Raw genomic sequence first — 25,591 nt, 5'->3', positions numbered from 1 at the left:
CCGGACTGAGTTGTAGCTGTGTGACACTAGCGTTCCCGGACTGCTACCAGTGCCACTGCGACCTGGCGGGCACCACCGACGACGTCTGCGACCAGAACACGGCGCAGTGCTTCTGCAAGAAGTACGTCACGGGGCAGGTCAGTGTCTACTCCGGACTGAGTTGTAGCTGTGTGACACTAGCGTTCCCGGACTGCTACCAGTGCCACTGCGACCTGGCGGGCACCACCGACGACGTCTGCGACCAGAACACGGCGCAGTGCTTCTGCAAGAAGTACGTCACGGGACAGGTGAGTCAGCCTTCTGAACAACGATAAATGAACACACATGCTGCTGCTACATGGGTTCAATATAGATGTAGATAAACGTTACTGTCGCGGCTCACTATAAATACGGCGATGTGATTGAAACCTGTTTATCGACGTCGATAACGAACCCGTGGAAGTTTTCCAGATTAGCCATTTAGAACAGTGTCAGTAGTAGCCTGCTGACAGCCCAGGGTGCACGGGACGTTTACAGTTAACAAGTAACACGAGGAGACATGTTTCGAGCACCCCACTTTCTCCTTTTCTGTAATTCAGTCGCCATGGCGGCTGAATGACAATTCAAATGCTTTATACTTACAATTCCTTCATCTTCATTTCTTGTGTTCATGCTTTCGACGTCCCTGTCTCTCGAAATATTAGCACCCTCGCTTCACTTACCACCAACCACCCTGTTTCCGTTATTCTACAATACCTTACCTCATTCCCTTGTTACAGAGTTGCGACATGTGCAAGGAAGAATACTTCAACCTGCAGCCGGACTCGCCGGACGGCTGCACCAAGTGCCACTGCTTCGGCAAGACCACTCGATGCTCGTCCGCCCAACTTTACTGGGCTGAGGTATGTTAATAGGTTAAGCAACAACTGGCACGGTCAGCCATTGGATGGGTGACCGATTTTAAGTGGTTCTTTCCTAGATTCTTCCGTGCTTCGGACGGCACGTTAAGCCGTGGGTCCCGGTTGCTGCTTCGGTAGCAGTCGTTAAGCCTAGTCAGAGGCCTTCGGGTAGCTTGAAATCATTTGACAGTCCGGTTGCCCACTTACCCGACAACTCTCTCAGCGCAAGCTTGCTTGTGTTGGGGTCCACCAACCCGTCTTAGGTCAGCGTAGTGGACTAGGCCTAAAATCCTTCCTTCATTGGAAGGAGACCCGTGCCCCAGCAGTGGGGACGTGATGGGTCGTTATGATTATGTGTTGCAAGGATAGGAATAGTTACCCGAAAGTTGGAAGCCAAAAGAGTAGAAGTGCTGGGGTCGTTCTTAAACAACTTAAACAACTTTTGGTACACGACTTTTATAAATTCAAAGTTTTTGTAGGAAATTGGTTGCTGACGTTACTGTTTAGTGTTTATTTTCACCAGTAATAAAAAGTCTTATCTAGCACAAAAGTGGTTCACAGTGACCCACTAAGTCACTCCCTTTCCGTTTACTATACTTACCACTTTTCCAAAACCCTGTCTTAAAATTTCCGTACACGACCCACCATTAGCCGTATCCCCACCAGACGATCCAACGTGATCCGAGAGCGCGATCCAAGGAATTTTACATATTAAACTGCTTGGATCGGGCGATCGGATCGCGTTGGATCGTCTGGTGGAGATCCGGCTATTCACTTCCACTAACAACCCCCAAACCCCCAGATATCCGGCATGTGGAACTGGTCGCTAGTGAACATGGAGTTCGAGCGTTCCCTAGCCGTCTACCCGCACACGACGCCGCCCAGCCTTCTCAACCACACGGTCATCGGAGCCGACCTCGTCACCAACGACGCTGATGATAAGATTGTGTACTTCGCTGCGCCCGCGCAATATTATGGTGAGTCTATTGTTGTATTATGGTGAGTCTATTGTTGTCCCCGCACACGACGCCCCCAGCCTGCTCAACCACACGGTCATCGGAGCCGACCTCGTCACCAACGACGCCGACGACAAGATCGTGTACTTCGCTGCGCCCGCGCAGTATTATGGTGAGTCTATCGTTGTAGGTAATATCAGCTGTAATCTCTGCCTCTGAAAGGCAACGTATTGCGTGTGTCTTGTCTACATTTTAGGTCCTAATTCTACATTCTAGGTACTAGGTTCTTGATGCTAGGTTCTAAAATAGCCGTTAGCTCGATGAACATTTTTGTTTTTGAACTTTTTGTAAAAACGTTATTTGAGAAGTTATGTTGAGAAAGCAAGGCAGACGCAATACGCTGCCTATCAAGAGTAGCGGTACTAGAGGCTAGTGAACATGGAGTGTGGCGGTCGCCGGCGGAGTCCCCGCACACGACGCCCCCAGCCTGCTCAACCACACGGCCATCGGCGCCGACCTCGGCACCAACGACGCCGACGACAAGATCGTGTACTTCGCTGCGCCCGCGCAGTATTATGGTGAGTCTATCGTTGACCAATAATGTCAAATTTTTCGCTGTTAAATATAGCAAGAGTCCTATGACGTTGGATTGACAGATCCTTATGGTATGGTAGACAGGTTCGTAATCGACGTCGATAAACTCGTTTTATGCGCGTTCCACCAAACACAGCACCGTATTTATGGCGAATCCCGATATAGTGATTTTTTTTCTACGTTGATAACGAAGCCGTGTAGCGGCAGCTGGTAAATAAAGTTGGTTTTCACTTGAAAATCTTTCATCCAGTCAATCCTAAAGGATTTAAGAAAACTGTAACTCCTAGCCAGTCCGAATAGCATTAGTCGCACATAAAGTATAGTCGATATGTCAGGGTGCCTCCTTTAGCGCACCCAAAGAAGCTGTAAGGAATCGTCACTCCAGCACTTAAGCAAGGCAGACGCAATACACTGTCTTCCAAGAGTAAGGGCTACTAGAGGCTAGTGAACATGGAGTGCTCGCGGTGGCCGGCGGAGTCCCCGCACACGACGCCCCCAGCCTGCTCAACCACACGACCATCGGCGCCGACCTCGTCACCAACGACGCCGATGACAAGTGAGTTTACTTCGCTGCGCCTGCGCAATATTATGGTGAGTCTAGCGTTGGCCAATCGGTAGGTAATATCAGCTGTGGTGTCTGCTGTGGCTCTTGAAAGGCAACGTATTGCGTCTGTCTATATTCTAGGTACTCGGTTCCTGATGGTATATCCTATACAGGTTTACTCTTTGCTGTAGCCCTTCTCTTGAAAGGAAACGTACTGCGTCTGTCTACATTTTAGGTCTAATCTTACATTTTAGGTAAATACTAGATTCTTGATACTAGGTTCTAAAATAGCCGTTAGCTCGATGAACATTTTTGTTTTTGAACTTTTCGTAAAAACGCTTCGTAAGAAAAGTTATGATCGTTTGAATGTTGAGAAAACAAGGCAGACGCAATACATTTCCTTCCAAGAGTAAGGTCTACTAGAGGCTAGTGAACATGGAGTGCTCGCGGTGGCCGGCGGAGTCCCCGCACACGACGCCCCCAGCCTGCTCAACCACACGGCCATCGGCGCCGACCTCGGCACCAACGACGCCGACGACAAGATCGTTTACTTCGCTGCGCCCGAGCAGTATTATGGTGAGTCTGTGGTTGAACAATCGGTATGTAAGATATTTCTGATAAGTAACTCTCTTGAAAGGCAACGTATTGCGTCTGTCTACATTCTAGGTCCAATTCTACATTCTAGGTACTAGGTTCTTGATGCTAGGTTCTAAAATAGGCTCTTAGCTCGATGAACATTTTTGTTTTTAAACTTTTTGTAAAAACGCGTTTTAAGAGAAGTTGTGATTGCTTCAACGCGAGACAGACGCAACATCGTAAACGTAATACAGTTAAACCTGAAGGTTGGGAGAATACTGTAACTCTTAACCAGTTAGCGTTAGTCACTGCCTGCAAAGGGTGCGCCGGTCACACATAAACTACAGTCCATACGTCAGGGTACCTACTCTCCCGCACCCAAAGTACCAAAGTACCACGTATAACCTACCATTCCCTTCGCAGGAAAACGTCTGACGTCATACGGCGGGTACCTGAAGTACTCGATATTCTACACGACACAGAGCGGCAATGGACACGCGATCTCGGCCCCAGACGTCGTGCTCGGCGGCAGCAGTGGATACATCGTGCACAACAGCGTGGAGCAACCGCCTTCCGGTGAGAGAACTTACTTTGGAAGAATAATAATACTGACAATAAAAAAGGGTGCTGACAGGCAGACAGACAGACGGACAACAAAGTGATCCTAGGGTTCCTTTTTTCCTCTTGAGGTACGGAACCCTAAGAAACTGATTTTTTTACTGTTACTGGCACTATAAGTATATTTATACTTAAATAGAGTAAGACCAAAGGTCAAATTAAGGCTTGTAGACAAGTAGACAATGAATAGTGAATTTTGATTATCTACGAATCCCCGCAATCCGCACCCTCGCGTATGTCCCAAAATATTTCTGTCATAATTTGTCAGAATTAGGGCCAGCGCGCGGGTGACATTTACTTTAACCAAAATGTTCATCCGATCGCATCTTTCCTTTCCAAATCATTGACACGTAACCTTGTTTTCAGTTGAGAACTGGGAACATGCAGTGCGTATAGCCGAAAGCGACTTCACGAACGTGGATGGCAGCGCGGTCTCCCGCGACCAGCTCATGAACGTGCTGTTGAACCTTACCGCCATATACATAAGGGCTACTTACTGGCACGAGGCTGTCACTACCAGGTGAGCCCTCTATACTACACATGTTGTATGAACTGTATAGCTGAGAGCGAGCAGCTCAGGAACCTCACCGCCGTCTACATCAGGGCCACCTACTGCACGAGGCTGTCACCACCAGGTGAGCCCTCTATACTACACATGTTGTATGAACTGTATAGCCGAGAGCGAGCAGCTCATGAACCTCACCGCCGTCTACATCAGGGCCACCTACTGCACGAGGCTGTCACTACCAGGTGAGCCCTCTATACTACACATGTTGTATGAACTGTATAGCCGAGAGCGAGCAGCTCATGAACCTCACCGCCGTCTACATCAGGGCCACCTACTGCACGAGGCTGTCACTACCAGGTGAGCCCTCTATACTACACATGTTGTATGAACTGTATAGCCGAGAGCGAGCAGCTCAGGAACCTCACCGCCGTCTACATCAGGGCCACCTACTGCACGAGGCTGTCACTACCAGGTGAGCCCTCTATACTACACATGTTGTATGAACTGTATAGCCGAGAGCGAGCAGCTCATGAACCTCACCGCCGTCTACATCAGGGCCACCTACTGCACGAGGCTGTCACTACCAGGTGAGCCCTCTATACTACACATGTTGTATGAACTGTATAGCCGAGAGCGAGCAGCTCAGGAACCTCACCGCCGTCTACATCAGGGCCACCTACTGCACGAGGCTGTCACTACCAGGTGAGCCCTCTATACTACACATGTTGTATGAACTGTATAGCCGAGAGCGAGCAGCTCATGAACCTCACCGCCGTCTACATCAGGGCCACCTACTGCACGAGGCTGTCACTACCAGGTGAGCCCTCTATACTACACATGTTGTATGAACTGTATAGCCGAGAGCGAGCAGCTCATGAACCTCACCGCCGTCTACATCAGGGCCACCTACTGCACGAGGCTGTCACTACCAGGTGAGCCCTCTATACTACACATGTTGTATGAACTGTATAGCCGAGAGCGAGCAGCTCATGAACCTCACCGCCGTCTACATCAGGGCCACCTACTGCACGAGGCTGTCACTACCAGGTGAGCCCTCTATACTACACATGTTGTATGAACTGTATAGCCGAGAGCGAGCAGCTCATGAACCTCACCGCCGTCTACATCAGGGCTACCTACTGGCACGAGGCTGTCACTACCAGGTGAGCCCTCTATACTACACATGTTGTATGAACTGTATAGCCGAGAGCGAGCAGCTCATGAACCTCACCGCGTCTACATCAGGGCCACCTACTGCACGAGGCTGTCACCACCAGGTGAGCCCTCTATACTACACATGTTGTATGAACTGTATAGCCGAGAGCGAGCAGCTCATGAACCTCACCGCCGTCTACATCAGGGCTACCTACTGGCACGAGGCTGTCACTACCAGGTGAGCCCTCTATACTACACATGTTGTATGAACTGTATAGCCGAGAGCGAGCAGCTCATGAACCTCACCGCCGTCTACATCAGGGCCACCTACTGCACGAGGCTGTCACTACCAGGTGAGCCCTCTATACTACACATGTTGTATGAACTGTATAGCCGAGAGCGAGCAGCTCATGAACCTCACCGCCGTCTACATCAGGGCCACCTACTGGCACGACCCTGTCACCACCAGCAGGGCGATCACGAAAAACAGTGCTAACGTATAGAATCGAATGCGAGTGCGACAACTGTCAATTCTATAGGTAAAAAGTGTTCGAAAGTGCTGTCAAGTTGCCACTAGTCGCACTCGCATTCGATTCTATATTGTTCGTGATCACCCTGCAGGTGAGTCCCATATTTGTTGTATGAGTCATCAATGATACCACCAGTGAAGTTGGTATTCTTGATGCAAGTATCTCTACCAAAAATATTAAAGAGTCTGCGCCGTAGATAAGTGTAAAGTCTGTTTTTACCCGACTGCCGAAGGAGGAGGGTAATGTTTTTCGTTTGTATGTATGTTTGTCTGTTTCTTTGTTCCCTCCTGTAGCCTTAACGGCTTGATGGATTTTGATGTATGAGGTATCGTTAAAAGCATATTGATTGATGGTTATAGGCTATGTGACGTAACATTGAAATGTAGGTACATAGCGCTTTCTAGAGGACATAACGTGATGATCGAAAAAAAAATATTTTTCCAACTATGGCGTGAGGGGTATCAAATGAAAGGGCTTGATTTGCACATTAAAAAAATATGCATACTGTAGGTATTTAAATAACAACACCAAAATTATTGAAATAAAAAATGTTCAGGTACTAAAACCCGACTACTGACATAAAATTACCCCGCATACGATACTTTACATCAGTGTTTTTCAACCTGTGGGTCGCGACCCCCTGGGGGGTCGCGAAGCTTCTGTAGGGGGGTCGCCAAAGGGCGAAAAAACTGGGAACTTTAGTACAAAAACAATAAAGACAAAATTAGTACTCATACTTTAAAAATAAAAAAAAATCTTAAATGCGAAGGCTGAGCTTGTTTTTTATTAATTAAAGTATCTCATGGATCTGTTTTAGTACAATAAACCACATCCACACAGTAAGGCAGATTACACAGAATACCGAAGAGTATAATCAGCCTCTGTGTCTAGCCTTTGTGGACTATGAAAACGCCTTCAACTCCATCGAGACATGGGAAATTGTGGTAGCGTTGCAGAGATTTCAAATCGAATGGCGCTATATCGAGGAGTTGAGGAGTCTGTACGATGCCGCCGGACTTGGCATATGTATAAATGGCGAGTACATGACACACCTCTCTGCTTCGCGGACGACATCATTATTATGGCAGAATCTCTGCAGGAACTCAGCTGGATGATGGAAGTGGCCTAAATGCTGCTTCCCAACGTGTAGGCTTCAGGGTATAAATTTGGACAAGACGAAAGTCATATAGGTACAATGCTCACATCGAACTGGAGCCGATGATCGTTGTTGAGGCAACAATCGAATTTGTGCAACATATGTCTACCTCGGGGAGACAAAAGGCAAATTCGGCTAGGCAGAAGCAACTTCGACAAGGAGGCTGCAAAGCGCATCCAACTGGGTTGGGCTGTATTCGGAAAACTTCGTCGGCACATATTCTCCTTGGCCATCCCTCAGAGCCTGAAGACTAAAGATTTCAACCAGTGCGTCATGCCAGTGATGACGTATGGTGCAGAGACGTGGACACTGACGGTAGGACTGGTCCACCGATTTAAAGTCGCTCAGCGTGCTATGGAGAGAGCTATGCTTGGGGTTTCTCTGATAAATCGTATCGGAAATGAGATTTTCCGTCAGTCAGAGGATTAAGATTTCTGGCATAGCTGTCAAAATATGCAAGCTGAAGTGGCAGTGGGCTGGTCATATCTGCCGAAGAACCGATAACCGTTGGGGTAGACGAGTTCTCGAGTGGAGACCACAAATAGGCAAACGTAGCGTGGGTAGGCCTTCCTGTCTGGTTCAAAGACGACGACCACAAGTATTATTATGGTAGTTTGTCTTTTTACTTTCATTTAACCGTAGAAAACTTTTATTCAAGATATTGAAATGCTCAAAACAGATAGAAAAAGCTATTTTCGAAAAAGAAATTCCGTGTCGCAATGGCATTAGTTGTACGTACCTATGTACATGGCCACACGTATTCTAAGTGTGTAATTCTATAATAATGTGTTTTTAAATCCGATAAGTATGTACTACTTTGAATCCTAATCATGGAGACCATCAATACGTCATATGGAATGAATATTAGGAATACTGTAACATACACATACATACATGATAAAAAACCAAAAGGGTCAAGGGGGTCGCGAAATATTTTTTTCTTCCAGGGGGGTCGCGTCATGAAAAAGGTTGAAAAACACTGCTTTACATTAACATTGGGACTTGTATTCATCTTTTTAGCGTGCAGTCGGGTTTTTTGGTTGTTTATAATTATTAATCTCAGATACTAAATTGACATATTCGGAACTGTTCTTCAACATTGTCTCGCCAATAGAACGATACGTCACTTAATCGCGGGACAGTCGACTGTTGATGAATTTCCTGAAGTTGGTATTCTTGATGCAAGAAACTCTACTAAAACAGAATAGGTAGAGTCTGTGCCGTAGATTTCGATCTACCTAAGATAACGTTAAGATGATCAACACAGACGTCCATCATTTTCAATGGCTATGATATGAACCTCATCCAAGTGACGGCCGAGCCGCTGTCATGGGCGAGTTGCTGCCGGGCGAGCAGACGAGTGAAAACATTTTTTTTAAGTAACTCGGATGCGAGCTACTGACCAACTCGCACGTACGAGTTACTGTAGAGCGATCCGGAAAAATCGCAGCACATTCTATTCGATGGTCTATTCGAAAGTGCTGTCAACCTGTCAACAACAAAATGGCGGTGTATAGATTTGCGAAAGTTTGACAGCTATCATTCCATAGGTCATTGTCAGAATAATTTCATGTACTCTGTGGTCATTCTTTTCGAAACTCATTCGAAAGGTAAAAAGTGTTCGAAAGTGCTGTCAAGTTGACAATAGTCGCACTCGCATTCGATTCTATTCGTTAGCTCGAATTTTCGTGATACGGGTACTGCAGTGCAGCTACTCGAAGGCTGACTCGTACGCTAGCTCGCACTGTGTAAACTAGCCATAAGTCCCGATAGTACAGCATATTCCCAGGGTCACCAGGTCCTTACCGTCTCTGACGCTGTTCTACTGTCTTCTCATTATCTCTCTACGTCTCTTATAGTTAGCCATAATAATATGTTTTATAGTGCTTAGCCAGCCTTGTTGTGACATAAAGTATCTAGCTCGGGAATAGGGAATATGCATGTACATGTTTTTATATTCTTATTCGATAGATTTACATTGCTTTATTATAGTAAAAACAAATTCAACGCCAAAAAAGTAATTTAAGGTACTTTAAAGAAAGTTAAAAATGTATAACCGACACGACCACATAAAACACACAAACCTTTGTATGACGTCATACCCTCGTTATTCAGCTCAGAGTAATGAGTTTCGCCAGTCGCGCCGATGCTCAGTTCTATGGGCTTAGATTATTCTGAGATTGACATATAACATAGTTTACGTCACATTCGCTCTATGAAAATGCGTCATGTTTCAAAGATTCACATCTTTGAAACATGACGCATTTACGAAAGTTTTATTGTACTTTTCAACAATTTACGAAAGTTTTATTGTTCTTATCAGCAATTATTTACTCGTTCAAAAATAAATTATAATCCAAAATATTGATACCGTCATAATTTTAAAATAACCAAGTTTATTAAAAATAATATTTGACCTTTATTTGAATCGCATGCATATTTCCTATTCTTAGCACCGCCCGCCCAGCCGTTACCTACCTGCCTTCGCATAATAAAATTATAATACCTACATGTACTCGCAAATGCATTTTTACTCTCAGAAATCCTACTTGTGTAATGTGGTGTTTAAATGTTATCCACATAATTACGGTCCTGCCTGCTGGACTGACGTCCTTAGTCGGGTAGCCGGTAGTGGTTGGATGAGGAAGGCCGAGGACCAAGTGTTGTGGCGCTCCTTGGGAGAGGCCTATGTCTAGCAGTGGATGATTATTGGCTGATGATGATGATGAACATAATTCTCATAATTCATAACGTACTCAATTGAGTGATACGTCATAAATATTTAATAAATCTGTGTAAGATATTTCAATAATACTTTGTGCGGTAGGATCAATGAAATCGCTCAGCCTATTGAATTAAGTCAGAGGGCTTACTCTTCCGCCCAGCATCATTCAAATTAACAGCATTCACTACCGGTAGTATTGATATTAAGCCGTGTTCGGATTGTGGATTCCAAGTACTCGTGAATATGATTGTGATAATATAATATACACTCGCCAGCAATGAAAAAGATATACTTACAAAATTCCGACACCAAAATTAAAGACCTCAATTTTTTTATAGTTAGTAAGTACTAAATAATAGGAGAGGTAGCTAATATAAAAACAAATATACTTATAGTTTTCAAATATTTTATTTCACATTTAATTGTACCTACATACTATATTATAAACTTATTATTAAACAATAATCTATAATAATACTGGGATGTATATATCACAACAAAATTTAAAAAACCAAATCCAGATTATTGTGTATATAGAGCATGAAGAAATAAATATAACATCAATTAACATCGTAAATTAATAGCGTACAGGCGGCTTTTTGATTGCCGATGCCGATTACAGAGTATTATCACTTGCAAAATTAAATAGCTTCTTAGTAAGTACTGTAAAATATGATTAAATGGGAATTAACTTCTACGTAGTATGTAGGTAGGTATACAAAACACATAAAGGTCCACTAATGGACATGGGCTTTCATTTTCATTGCCACTTTGTTTACAAGTAACTTTTTATTGTTATGTACTAATTTCGGTATGTTCAAGTCGGATTTAAGAATTTCATTATCTATAAACAAGTTTAGTGACAACTGTCCAAAACTTCAGAGTTTAAATTCGAATAGGTCCAAGTGAGTTCCAAGTTGAAAACATTGTTTAAAGCATGTAATAGGTAGCTAGTTGAAATGAAGCCCTCACAAAAGTACGTAAAGAAGTGACATTAGCCCACGCAGACGTCGCTCTGGCGGCCGGCGGCGGCGGCGGGCTGGTCCTGGTCGCGGCGGCGGCGCTGGCGGCGGCGGTTCTTGCTCTCCACCAGCGTGAACTCACCCTCGCCCGCCCCCTTCGCCCCCTTCGCACCCTGTCCCCCCTGCGGCCCCTTCTTGTTGTTGTTGTTGTTGTTGTTGCGGCGGCCGCGGGGGCGCGACACCTCCACGTCCTTCGCCTCCTTCTCCGCAATCGCCTCCTTCTCCAGCCCCAGCAGCTCCCGGTGCTGAGCCATGCTCACCGCCCGCAGCTCGATGAACTCGCGCTTCAGCATCTTGAGGTCGTGCCGGATGGCGGCACTCGCGCGCTCGGACACGTGCAGCTTCCTGCGGATGTGGGTGAGCTGCTCGGTGAAGCCCGTGTTGTCGAAGCTGAAGCTCGGCAGGTTGTTGAGGTCCCGGGCCAGGTAGGTGGGCACGTCGTCCGGGTCGAGCTGCTGCAGCAGGTGGATCATGTCGCCCAGGTCGTCGGCGGGCGCCTCGGGGATCGGGGTCGCCGTGGACTGCGCCAGCTCGACCCGCGCGCCCGCCAGCTGCTCCTCCGAGTAGTGATGCAGGCACAGCCGGTGCACGCTGGCGCCGTCCATGATCAGCAGCTTGTTCTGCAGGAACGCCAGCACGTCGTTCACAATGTAGCTGTTCGCGCGCTTAGAGTACGACATGGTGGGAACAGGGGAGGCCAACTAACGAGTACCGACCCGGGCGGTGGCGCGGCACAGACTGTGATTTCTCCCCGTAACTTTGTTTGTAATTTAAAATCTCGGCCGGAATTATTTCCTGTAAGCTCTTCAGTGTATTTCAGTATTAAGTGGAGCTATGAAAAATTGCTGATTGAAAGCAAATATGATGAACGCAATTTGTTTCCGATGCAGGATTACCGCGTTAAGTATACTTGCAATAAAATAATTTTCTACTGAGAAATGGGATAATATAGATAGGCCATAGTTTAGTAAAAATATATTGTAAATAAGTAAGGTTTGTTTTTTTATCCTATGTTCAATATTCATGCTCTAAGTACTCTAGGTAGATACCTACCAAAGTCAGAAATTTTAGGGTTCCGTAGCTAAAAAAGTAAAAACGGAACACCTTCGCTTGCGAGATTATTTTTTTGTCTTCAGCAATACCTATTATGTTTACGAAATATGTACTTATTGATATTTACTTAAGTATTATTTATATTTTATCGAATATATTATGCAACAATCATTAAAATAATTAGCTTGTAAATATTTGTTTCCTCTCGTCCCAAATTAGGTTCTTAGTATTTTTTCATCCTTCCAAAAAACATTCAAGTGTTTTGTTTTCGATATGGGATTTTACGAATACCTAATTAGGGCAAGGAGGAAAATTACAATAGGTACGTAGAGGTAAGTAGATATACAGGATGGATGGCATTTTATGAACGAACTTACGAAATGCGTTTCAGTCTTTGACATACTGAAAGACACTCTCTGATATACAAAAATTTGGCTTAATTCTTGAAACATTTTCTACCAGTACGGTTACAATACGGCTGACCAATGGTAAATAAGTCTCGCCCCTCTGCCGTATTAAAAACCTGATTCAGACAATATTGAGCTCCTATGTAAGGTATATACTAGGTACATTTTCAATTACTACAACATAACATTTGCTGTAGGATGCGATATACGTTTCATCCTGTATTGTTGGCTAGAAAACAAAACAATGTGTTTTCTCCCTTTTATATTTATTTCAAGTATGTAATCGCTAATTCCTTGATAGCTACTTAAAGCCCACGCCAAGTTACGCATGTACAATGATTATTTGAAAACTATTCTGTTTTGCTTTGAAACATACACTCCCGGGCAATGAAAAAGTTCCACTCACAAAATTCCGACACCTTACGACATTTTTTTCAAAAAAAATCTATAAAATTTACACAAAATATTACCGTTTTTAGTTGGTAATATCCTGATGCTCTGTTAAATGTACTTCAATGTTGCAGAAGACGTCATTAAGCTAGTATTTTCCGTTTAGAATTAATTTGGTGCTTTTCTCAGTGGAACCTTTTCATTGCCCGTGAGTGTACTAGTATTATGTATCATTAGTAGAGATTTCTTATTACAATGTAGGTATATTTTCGCTATTTAGGGTCTTAATTATAGTTAGACTGCACTTTTTTCTTTTTATTCCCAAGGTCTGACCCATTTACATAATAGAGCAAAATTGTCACGTATTTTGTTTATACCACTTCAAATGAAGAATGTCCACAGTAACATGATTTCATACACGTAATTAATATTGAAGTTTTCTTAATTACGTACTACGTCTATGTAAATAGTAGGCTTCGTTTCCCGACCAAGCAAATATTTGTTATTGGTTTTTTGTGCCAGAGAAAATGATTACGGCCCCATTCACACTAGCCCTGTGGGTGGTAGGTTGTGGTGTGATGTTACCTTTAGACTTGTACAGAGTTCGTCGTAAACTAGGTGTATCAATTCACCTCAGCCAGATATATGGGTGTGATCTTCTTCATCATAATCAAAATGATTCTCCCATAGAATGGTTTAAGAATTTTATTAATCATCATCAGCCAGTGTCCACTGCTGGGTGTAGGCTTCCTCCTTTGTGCGCCACCACACACTATCCTCGGTTGATCTTAATGTGTGATCTTAATGTGTGATTTTTATTTGACAGGCTAATAGACGTGTCTCTGGACATCGGAGTGGAGGACTGGCAGGAAGACGCTATCTTGGCTTCCTCCGTGGAGCAATGCCAGTGTCCGTCGGCTTATCGAGGTAATTAACACTACATGGGGGAGAAATAAAGTAAGCTTAAGGAATATTTTTGGTTATTTCCCTCAAATGGCCGACTTATTTTTCAACCATCCGTATATACGAACTTTGAGACACAGGTTTGATAGTTTGCATATCACTATAATAGTTTACGAGTAAGCGTTATAAAAGTTATCGATTCGGGAGAAATAAAAGCCTAAATATTAATTTACCGATGCGGCGTTAGGCAATAAAGAACTAGCCCAAACATAGTTTGAGTGGTTTTGGTGAATGATAACCTCAGCACCACAAATTAACCCTTTTGAGCACAGTTAAATATTGCCGTTGATTCTAGGTGCGTCGTGCGAGCAATGCGCCGAAGGCCACTACCGCCTCAGCTCAGGCCCGCACGCTGGCTTCTGCGTGCCCTGCCAGTGCAACGGACACTCGGGCACCTGTGACGTCAACACCGGAGTCTGTCTTGTAAGTATACTTCCCACAGCACAAGTAGCAGTTTAAAATACCACATAATGTGTAACACGGAAATTATAAGCTATACAAGAATAAAATTATAATGGCTCACAAGGCACAGACTTCGGGCTCCTTTGACGTCAAAACCGGAGTCTGTCTAGTGAGTATAGTGGAGTCTACGTATACTTCCTATGTAGCATTATAATGACCACATTAGGTGTAACACGGAAACTAAAAACTGATGCTGGTGTGAATATATTGTGTGGAGATGATTTGTATTGTCAAGTTTTTTTAAGAAGACATTTCTATCAATATTTTTTTTAAATAAAAAAATATATGTAGCTATGTTTCTTTGGTTTCTTTATATAGAGTGCTAAGTGTCCCGACAGATTCTAGTTCTAGTCGTGATTAGTCGACATATCCCAGAGAATAGGTTTTTTTTGTACATAAAAACAAGCAAACAACCGATTTATAAAACAAACATTCGAATTTTCCTATTTCTCAAGTGATAACATGCGTAAGAGCTTATGTGAATCCAGCCTTTTTACAACGAAATGAGACGTAAAAATTCGAGAAGGAAATGTACAAAAAATATTTTTCCAAATTACACAATCAAATCGTTATCATGAAATAATTATCTATAAGCCAACGTTATGAGGGCGTTAAGCCCTTGGTGGTGAAGGGCCAATTATTTGTATAAAATCAGATATTTCCTCCCTCGTATTGCTTGTTAAATGTGTCTTATCTCCCACCTAAATGTTGGTATGTACCTCGAGTTTATTTTGATTATTTATAAAGTAATAATTTTATCGTATTCGTCATTAATGATGAAACCAATGACACAAGATGTTTGCTATGGACAGATCCAGAACGCAAACCTTTGCGTTGTAAATCAAAACAATGCAATACTCTTTATTTGGACCAAAAATATAGAAGTACAAAAAGTATACTTAAATGAAAAGAAGAACAGTACACGAGGCGGCCTCATTACTAATAGCAATCTCTACCAGGCAACCCTTACAAAAATGACACACCTCCAAATTTAAAAGCTTAGATATTGAGGGATGCCCAGTTCACCGAGTACCGGCTATTCTAGATTGATCAAAACTATTACCTTACAGAGCAAGTAGTAATCCTAGGCATTGTTGACAGAGCTGTGAAGACAACACCATGGGCGAACATTGCGAACAGTGCATCCCCGGTTACCATGGCGACGCGACCGGCGGCACCCCTCGGGATTGCCTCATCTGCGCCTGTCCCATGCCTTATGTGTCTAACAAGTGAGTACAAACAGTTGGAAGCAAACTTTGTTTGGAGAAGTTGGATGGGTAAGCATGTAATTTAACTCTAGCTTGACAAGAAACGAACGAAAGAGAGGTGTCATGGAATCAGTTTAACAGTTATCAGTTTTTGAGATACACACGATGAATTTGATGCGTAGGCATCCACTCTATCCTGACATAGTAAAATAAGCACAAGAGCACTTCTTTTTAGCATTTCGATGATAAACGCTAATCCTTGACTAGCCGTCAGGCAAATTATTGACAATCTCCGACTGTAACATTATTTATGCACCCCCCATTTATCGACACCTATAATATACCCATTTCAGGTCACCCCACATAATAATATGACCGTAACGTAAAGGGATCGCCTATTTTCTTCTGTCAACAAGTAGAACGCGAGCTCGCGAATGCCTGGCGCGAAGGCTATTATGTGCGGTGACCATTATCCCATAAATTTTGCTGCATATACTGTACCTACCTAATTGTTCATTTTTGTAATACTCCTTAGCTTCGCAACGGGCTGTGAGCTGAGCGGCAACGGCTCGCTGATATCGTGCACGTGTCGTGAAGGCTACGCGGGCGCACGGTGCGAGTTCTGTGCCGCCGGCTACTACGGAGTGCCTGAGGATATCGGTAAGGAATACTGCTGTAGTGTATTTAGGACCTGTCTTTTATCTAGTATGTATAGCCACCAGAGATGTGCGCTGCGTTTGATACCAATGCCTACCACTGGTGGAAATGCTATATTTTTACATCACCGCCACAAAAGTGGCAGATAGGCACCCTTGAGATGTCGAAAATGATTATCGATCGATGTCATGTCCTTATACATATATTCGTCATGTCTGTCCGTCCCAGACACATCTGTCCAAAAAAACCTTTGTTCAATAATAAGTATTTATAAGCCTTTCGGCCATTTGTTGGTAACTTCACTCGCTCACACGTTTACCCCCGCAGGCGACTACTGCAAACCCTGCAACTGCTCCGGCAACATCAACCTCGAGGACCCGGGCTCGTGCGACTCCATCGACGGCTCGTGCCTCAAGTGCGTCAACAACACCGCCGGCGCCGTGTGCAACCTGTGCGCGCCCGGCTACTTCGGAGACGCCATACTGTCCAAGAACTGCACAGGTACTGTGATTATTCACTGGTAGAGGTGGAGGACAAGAACTGCACAGGTACTGTAACTATTCACTGGTACCAGGGATCGAGAGACGACGAGATCTTAACCTTTACGCCGCGGTGGCTCTAGGTTACCCCACGGTTCTCGCTGCACCAGTCGTATAATAATTATGTAGAATCTTTTTAAGAAGCCTAGTTGGTGCGTCATTGCTGAGGAAAGACGGCCCCATATTCTCTCTCCCTCTCTTCCTTTATCGTCGGAAATAATCCGTCAAAGTCAGGTTATCATCTCCGTTTTGGTCACCGCATATGGTACCTATTGTGTAGCCCACTCATAAAAATATTACTGTGTATCATTTTAAGGTCCAATACCTGACTCTTAGTATGAGCATAGAATAACAAGTACAAGTGCTAGTCTCGTTATTCTATGGTATGAGGTGGTACTGATACAAGCTTTGACGCAAACCGAACCTAATTTGTCTTCGCAATTTACAATTACTCTGATAAAAATATTCATTTAAGTGCATAGTAGTTTCTATTGCTTGTTAGCGATTGCTGATTATCTTCCAAGAAGAGCCATGTTTGTGAACCCCCCAACGTGCTGGTAATTCTATAATTTTGCTGCAACAGACGTTGACGTCTTTCTCTATTGAAATAGATCAAAAGCTGCGTCTCGTCATTAGGTTTGCAAGTCGCAGTTCTATTGAAGTAATGTGAATTATCCCAGCATGTGTCGCCTAGAGGACATTGCAGTGGCGCCAGAGATCCGAGGACATTTCTAGATTCTAGAATAAACTTGTATGGGATAGCAATTACTGTGATTATATTATATTTTCAAATAATTGCAAATTGGATATCATTTTCAATATACATGCTTTGATTGAACTATTGAAACTATAATTTTCTTGACTGGCTTTAATTTGAACTATTGAATATAATGTTTAGTTGATTTATTAATTATAGGGTTGTCTGTATCGTGATTATGATCAGTCTTAAACGTACTTAGGTGTTTATAAATATCCAATCGACATGCTATTGAACTCTACTATTATAAGTCCCGATTTCTCTCGACATTCTCTAGCACACGAAATATTATATCGTATTTTATTTTAAGTGTTTCTAAATATTGTATACTTACTTATAACCCTCGAGTTATAGTGTGTCGGGATGATTTCCACAGAGCCAAAGTCGGGGATCTAGTCTGCGCTCAATGTTTATTGTGTTATCCTCTACGGATTAGATGTCTAGGAGAGGTGAGGGGAGGTATACTTTACATACCTACCATAGATTATATCACTATTGAAGTATAAAAACTATGTCCTACTGATCGGACGACATGAACCATTTTTTCCGCATTTACATATTACGTTACAAATGTCGTATCTTAGGACCTTCCCTACACTCTAACATCTCTACATTTAGTAATACCTAACGCCGCCATTCCTATTCTATTTATAATTAGCAAAAGTTAGTTTTGCCTGCAATAAAGACTTTTCATCTTAACCTGTAGCGTGCGACTGCGACGAATACGGCACCGACCACTGCGACGGCGCGACGGGGCTATGCCACTGCCGGCCGGGGGTCGTGGGCGCGCGCTGCGACGCCTGCCTGCCCGACCACTGGGGCGTCAGCAGCGGCCGCGGCTGCGAGCCCTGCGCCTGCGCCGCCGCCGCGCATGACTCCCAGTGTGATGTCAGGGACGGACACTGCAAGTGAGTCTATCTACATGTATCTAGCATGCACTGCCGACCACTGGGGCGTCAGCAGCGGCCGCGGCTGCGAGCCCTGCGCCTGCGCCGCCGCCGCGCATGACTCCCAGTGTGATGTCAGGGACGGACACTGCAAGTGAGTCTATCTACATGTGTCTAGCATGCACTGCCGACCACTGGGGCGTCAGCAGCGGCCGCGGCTGCGAGCCCTGCGCCTGCGCCGCCGCCGCGCACCACTCCCAGTGCGACGTCAGGGACGGACACTGCAAGTGAGTCTATCTACATGTGTCTAGCATGCACTGCCAACCACTGGGGCGTCAGCAGCGGCCGCGGCTGCGAGCCCTGCGCCTGCGCCGCCGCCGCGCACCACTCCCAGTGCGACGTCAGGGACGGACACTGCAAGTGAGTCTATCTACATGTGTCTAGCATGCACTGCCGACCACTGGGGCGTCAGCAGCGGCCGCGGCTGCGAGCCCTGCGCCTGCGCCGCCGCCGCGCACCACTCCCAGTGCGACGTCAGGGACGGACACTGCAAGTGAGTCTATCTACATGTGTCTAGCATGCACTGCCAACCACTGGGGCGTCAGCAGCGGCCGCGGCTGCGAGCCCTGCGCCTGCGCCGCCGCCGCGCATGACTCCCAGTGTGATGTCAGGGACTGATGAATGTGGAGTCTAATGTTTACACCGTTCGAGTAGAGGCGAGAAAACGCCACCGCTAGGTAATCGCGTTGCTCTAGCTCCGCGCCATCCAAATTGAAGTCGATTTTCATTTGTCGATTAGTTATGACAAACCTACACTTGACCCTCTGTGTAAAATGAATTAATGGTATATCAGAATGTTGTTTTAAATCTATCGCAGTTATCAAAGCATATTTGTAATTACCTATTCGTGGAAAATACCGAAACCCCCTTGTTCCACCTAATACTTCAAAGTCATAAACTCAATAACTCTATCAGTTTTGACGGTCTCTGATATAGGTCCTCTTCACTTGGCTTACGCCCGTGAGACATAGAATGAACCTCCAAAAAAGAGTGAAAAACAGAAGACAACATATTATTATAGCCATTTGTTCACACAGCAGTGGCCTTCATAATATACATATTGTATGTATTGTATATGGTTAAATTGTAATCTGAATGCGATAATTTTTTTCTTAGATGCGCCAAGGGTGTGACAGGAAGACGCTGCGATATGTGCGCTGCTGGATACTGGAACTACTCAAAGGACGGCTGTGACCGTAAGTAATCAAGCTAAATATGTACAATTTTAATTTACCATCATTTTATTCGGTCCGATGATGATTTTTTCTGGTAATTATTCTGAATCCCTGAAGCTCACAAATCTGAAAATTCCGGCATAAAATCACCTTGCTACTCTCTGCCGTCAGCCGATTGATTAATGTAATTGTAATCGTATTGTGTCTGGCGTGGATACGCGCTTCAGAGATCCAAAGGTTAAATTATATTTTGGGCACAGCTAAACAACTGCAACTTAAACACATCCCCCTCTTTTAGCCTGCCTTTGTATCCAAGTCCAGTCTTTTATAATTTTAACCTAATATTAGGTCCTTACATATGAAATTGGCGTTTTGTCGTACTGGCCACTTTGATCTCAAATATTACCTTTATGGTTAGGAATTCCAAATTCAAATTCATACAGCTATTTACTCATGCATTTGTGTTTCAAACCCCCTAATTCATTTGTTTTTTCTTCTTATGTTTTTTTCTTTGTGTCACTCTGTTTACAAAATGGAAAACTTGAAATATCGCGTTATTTACGAGTATGAGTTCCACCGTGGCACCAGTGCTGCAGAAACGGCTCGAAGGATTAATGATGTGTATGGTGACGGTGTCGCAAAAGAAAACACAGTGCGTTTTTGGTTCCAATGTTTTCGTTCTGGAAATTTCGACCTGCAGAACAAGCCTCGTGGACGGCCGGAGACCAAAGTTGATAATGAAGAATTGAAGGCTATTGTGGAAGCGGATCCATCGCAAACCACGTCTGAGTTAGCTGCAGGCTCCGGTGTTAGTGATAAAACTATTCTAATCCACTTGAAGCAAATTGGGAAGGTGAAAAAGCTTGAAAGGTGGGTACCTCATGAATTGAGTGAAGCAAACCGACAAACGCGCGTCGACTGCTGCGTTACGTTACTCAACCGGCACAATAATGAAGGAATTTTAAATCGAATCATTACCTGTGATGAAAAGTGGATCCTCTACGATAATCGGAAGCGCTCATCGCAATGGCTGAACCCTGGCGAACCAGCCAAATCCTGCCCTAAGCGAAAATTGACTAAAAAAAGTTGCTTGTAAGTGTTTGGTGGACTAGTGCCGGTGTCGTTCACTACAGCTTTCTTAAATCTGGCCAGACGATTACGGCAGATATCTATTGTCAGCAACTGCAAACCATTATGGAAAAGCTAGCTGCTAAACAACCGAGGCTGGTCAATCGCTCTAGGCCACTGCTGCTTCAGGACAACGCTAGACCACACACTGCACAACAGACGGCTACCAAATTAGAGGAGCTTCAATGGGGAGTAACGCGTGTGAATTTGCCGCTAGGGGCGCTGGTGTCGACTGAGGTTAAGTGACATTTTACTTTTCATATAATTTGTTTGGCGGGCTTCGTGATAAATTATATTTTCGTTCATTTCCCTGTTGAAAAGTGATCTCTTTTCGCGAAATTATCGCAAATATGAATTATTTATCGATGAATGTGCATGCTTTGAAAGCTGAATTAAGGAAAAGAGGCGCATAAATAAGCGGTCTCAAAGAGCAGCTAATTCAGAGGTTAGTTTGTTTACTGTTTACAAACTTATTTTTTACGAAATGTATGCTTGTTTGCTTAGGTAACAGCTATGTTTTTGCTTTTTACAGACACCAAGACTATGACCGTAACAGTAACTTGGTTGTTAACGTAGAGGACAGCATCATACAACAAAATGATTCAGTGTATACTGTTGAGTGGCCTTAAGAAACTTTGTATAGCAGTGTAAACACTAAAAATGAAACTCCAGATCTAGATATTGTCACCAATGAGTAACTACTTTGGAATTTATGTACAGTGTACGGTGGCCTGCGCCTAAAAGTATACAGGCGGAGCTTTTAAAATAGCGATCCCTGATGATGAAGGGACCAGCTACATCTGTTATAAATCCGGGGATGTGTTGTGTGTGATGTGTGTAGCAGTGGTGTTTATGTGGATGTGCTTGAGCAGCATGTGAGCTTGAGATCGCTATTTTAAAATCGCCGCCTGTATACTTTTAGGCGCAGGCCACCGTACATACCATCGCTCTTACGGTGAATGAAAACATCGTGATAAAACCTGCATATCTAGATTTTCGAACCCACCAACCTGCAGAGGACCAGTGTGGTAGGAAATGGTCCAAGCTTAGGAGTGGAGTTTAGACCTTAAGGCGGACATGGACAAAGGCTCCATTCGAGTGAGCCAGGTGCAGGTACTGACACCCCCACAAATAATAGAATACTTAGTATACTATACTACCATTATTAAGTTTCAACTAACAACTCAACCAGCATTCATTGTGTGGATTACTAATGTGTTATATTTTTTGTATAGCAGTGTGTTTAAACGGAGAGGATAAATAAAAGTTAAATCAGTGTGTAATTCTTTTATTTTTAGTGTATTTATTAAATGCCTAATCCTTATTTACATTATGTTCTTTCTGAAATTGGTTATAATGATTTTCACAAACACGAGATTATCGGATAATAATTATTTCACAAGCCACTGTTTTAGAACAGTTTTATCACTTGGTAACATATGTCCTCCTTTTCTTTCCCAATATAACGGATCTGAACAACATTGCGGCATAGTAACTCGATATGATGATAGTTATTTTATAATTAATAAGCTTATAAGATTCAAGATTTAAAAACTTTATTTGGCGCCAATTTGATAAAGTCGCCTTTGATAAATTTGACAGCTATGGTACCTCTTTACCTCAGTCGACAGTGGCGCCAACTGGTGAGCAAAAAAACGGTAGTCCCCATTAGAATGGCTTAGACATCCACCGTACTCTCCGGACCTTGCTCCAACAGATTACCATTTTTTTCGCAATTTGGATAACTACTTGCAAGGAAAAAAATTCAACTCCGATGGGGCAGTCCAAACCGCCTTCAAAGATTTTATTGATTCCCGCCCGAATGGTTTTTTTAGTAAGGGGATCAATGAACTACCTATGAGATGGCAAAAGTGCATACATAGCAATGGTACATACTTTGATTAATTTAAGATATTTCATTTAAAAAAAAAACGACTTTATGTTCCTCCTACAGAAAACGCCAATTTCATATGTAAGGACCTAATATTACGGTCAGCTTCATTAGTAGCTATACACGTCTGCACCTTGTCAAACTTACAAACTGTGTTTCAATGAATGTATAGGCAGTTTGTTAGTTTGACAAGATACAAAAGTGTATAGCTACTTATGCAGCTGACGGTACTTTTGTTTCCTATACATGCAGACTGCAACTGCAACACGGGCTACTCGGTCGGGTTCACGTGCAACGCGACCGGCCAGTGCGAGTGTCTGCCCGGCGTCGTCGGGGAGAAGTGCGACCGCTGTCCGGAACGGTAAGACATACATATGCAAAACCCTCATGCAAAATTTGGAAACCCTGCTATTAATACTATAGAAGTTTCATACAAACTTTGACACCCCTTTTTACCCCCTTAGGGCTTGAATTTCGCAAAATTACGTCTTTGTGTGAGCACCTAAGTCCTAAAAGGAACCCCCATGCCAAATTTCAGACTCCTAGCACTTGTAGTTTCTGAGATTTCGTGATGAGTCAGTATATACGTGACCTGTTATAAATATAGATAGATTATTACTTAGATAACCCGTGGGAATTCCAGGATAAAAGTTTGCCTATTTGTTGATCCAGAGTTACAACTTGCTACGTGCTAAATTTGATAAAAAATTAGTCCAGTCCTTATTGTGAAAGAGTATCAAACATCGATCCAACTTATAAACTTTCACGTTTATAATATTAGTAGCAATTGTCCCAAAGGCACCTCGCATGCTTCCTTTTGAAATCATTGCTAATAATGGTTTATGTCCAGATGGGTGTTGATCCCGCAAGAAGGCTGCATGGCGTGCGATTCATGCACCGACGCTCTCATCTTCTCAGTGGAAGACTTGCGAGACTTGCTGGCCAACGAGACACAGGACTTCAAGGTACTTTATAAACATGTTTTAGGGTACCCATACACTTGAGAGTTGATATGCTCTTACTTATTCCCGTTGTCCATATTAGATGAATTGAAAATTATATGAAGATTAGACGACCGAATGGCGTAGTGGTTAAACACAGATATTTGTTCTCGGGTCTTTGATGTGCCCGTAAAATGGCAATAGGCCCGCCCCCTATTACATTGGGACTAACATAACACTCTGGCGAAAAGTGGGTGCAGAAATGCACCTCTGCCTACCCCGCAACCCCGCAAGGGAGAACATTAGTACAAGGCGTGAGTGCGTGTTTTATGTTTTTTTTTTTTGAAAAACTAAAGATAAGTAATCATCAAGGTTTCTAGTTTCGTTATGGATCTTACATAGGGTATTTATTGCCCATAATATCTATGACTTCATCCGCAATGGACGCAAAAACCTCATCCGCGTGCGTATGGTCCGCGGCGCACTGGACGAAGCCACAATAGCCACATACAATAATATCTTGTCTCACTCTGACTGTTGCCAACGTCACTAAATTTAAATGGCTGACGCGCTGGTAGTCATAATGAAGCCCGGTAGTAAATGCTCACTACAACCGACCATCGTTTCCAGGACAAAGCGGACTCGTTCTTCACGACGCAGCGGCTGAACTACATCTGGAACCAGACGCAGGTGCTGCGGCCGCAGCTGCAGCAGCTGCAAGCCGTGGACGCCGCGGCCGCCGCCGCCGCCGTCGCCGCTCTCGAGGGGCAGGCCAAGGCCGCCCTTAGATCTGTGAGTATAGCACCACTAGTGAGTTAGTACAGCACCACTAGTGAACTACATCTGGAACCAGACTCAGGTGCTGCGGCCGAAGCTGCAGCAGTTAGTAGCCGCCGCCGTCGCCGCTCTCGAAGGGCAGGCTAAGGCAGATCTGTGAGTACAGCACCACAACTATACCTATGTAAAATGGGATCACCCATGCGGTCAACACAATACATCAAAAAAATAATTATCAAAATCGGTCCATAAATGGCGGAGTAATTGGTGAAAATACATAAAAAAGTACTTACATACAGAATTAAGAATCTCCTCCTTTTTTAAGAGTCGGTTAAATTATAGCAAGAGTCTTATGACGTTTGCTTGGCCGACGCTTATCATTTTCGCTTGAAAACAAACAAATGACATATACAATGTATGGATTTGACAGCTGTCAAAGGGCTCATTAATGCTATATTTTACGAAGTATAGGTGTCGTCCTAGTGTTCCTAGGGTTGGCACTTACCACGGAACATTGAACATTATAACGAAAAGCAGCCCTGCCACTCCTTTAGGAGTCAAATATTTTCAACGCAACACTCCAACTTTAACCATTCCACAGACGGAATTCGCAGCGACAGACAGCGAGCGTCAAATAGTCCTAGCCGGAGAATTAACCGAAGATGCTGACGAGGTGCTAGCGTCCGTCAGACAAGCCCGGAGTCTGCTAGCGGACACCGTGGCACATGTCATAGACCTGGCCACCGGGCTCGAGCTGAGCCAGCAACCCAAGGTGGATAGCGCCTTGACAGAGGCGAGGCAGATCAAGGATGATATCGCTGGTGAGTGCTGGTTATAGTAGTGCGGTTTTAGATTTTATTGGCCTGATAAGTAGGTTATTCCCAGTACAATAACAGTGAGGCGGTGTTAAATCTTAGAAACGCACCTGAGTTCTAGAGTTCATTTACTTGTATAAAGCATTATTGTTCTCATTTTCTCTTGGCAAACATTAGTACTGAAATTGGTGACCCCGATATGATAAACGTTTCAATCGT

The 25,591-nt window shown here is 44.0% G+C and overlaps 1 protein-coding gene across 1 annotated transcript in view; it reads left to right on the top strand.

Annotated features, from left to right (window-relative positions):
• The window catches only part of LOC105384890 (laminin subunit alpha), an 80,980-nt gene that overhangs the window by 28,254 nt on the left and 27,135 nt on the right, over positions 1-25,591 (top strand). Inside the window, exons 30-44 of the mRNA XM_048632971.1 lie at positions 759-881; positions 1,681-1,855; positions 3,972-4,124; positions 4,533-4,686; positions 13,939-14,039; positions 14,371-14,498; positions 15,639-15,766; positions 16,281-16,405; positions 16,730-16,903; positions 18,405-18,606; positions 19,762-19,841; positions 23,092-23,200; positions 23,690-23,804; positions 24,411-24,572; positions 25,159-25,378. Coding sequence (XP_048488928.1) covers positions 759-881; positions 1,681-1,855; positions 3,972-4,124; positions 4,533-4,686; positions 13,939-14,039; positions 14,371-14,498; positions 15,639-15,766; positions 16,281-16,405; positions 16,730-16,903; positions 18,405-18,606; positions 19,762-19,841; positions 23,092-23,200; positions 23,690-23,804; positions 24,411-24,572; positions 25,159-25,378 — 2,149 coding nt within the window. The remainder of the gene's footprint in view (positions 1-758; positions 882-1,680; positions 1,856-3,971; positions 4,125-4,532; positions 4,687-13,938; positions 14,040-14,370; positions 14,499-15,638; positions 15,767-16,280; positions 16,406-16,729; positions 16,904-18,404; positions 18,607-19,761; positions 19,842-23,091; positions 23,201-23,689; positions 23,805-24,410; positions 24,573-25,158; positions 25,379-25,591) is intronic.

This window comes from Plutella xylostella, chromosome Z, assembly GCF_932276165.1.
Source record: "Plutella xylostella chromosome Z, ilPluXylo3.1, whole genome shotgun sequence".
Taxonomy (NCBI): domain Eukaryota; kingdom Metazoa; phylum Arthropoda; class Insecta; order Lepidoptera; family Plutellidae; genus Plutella; species Plutella xylostella.
Note: the sequence above shows the minus strand (reverse complement) of the source record. Positions and strands in the feature narration are given on the sequence as shown.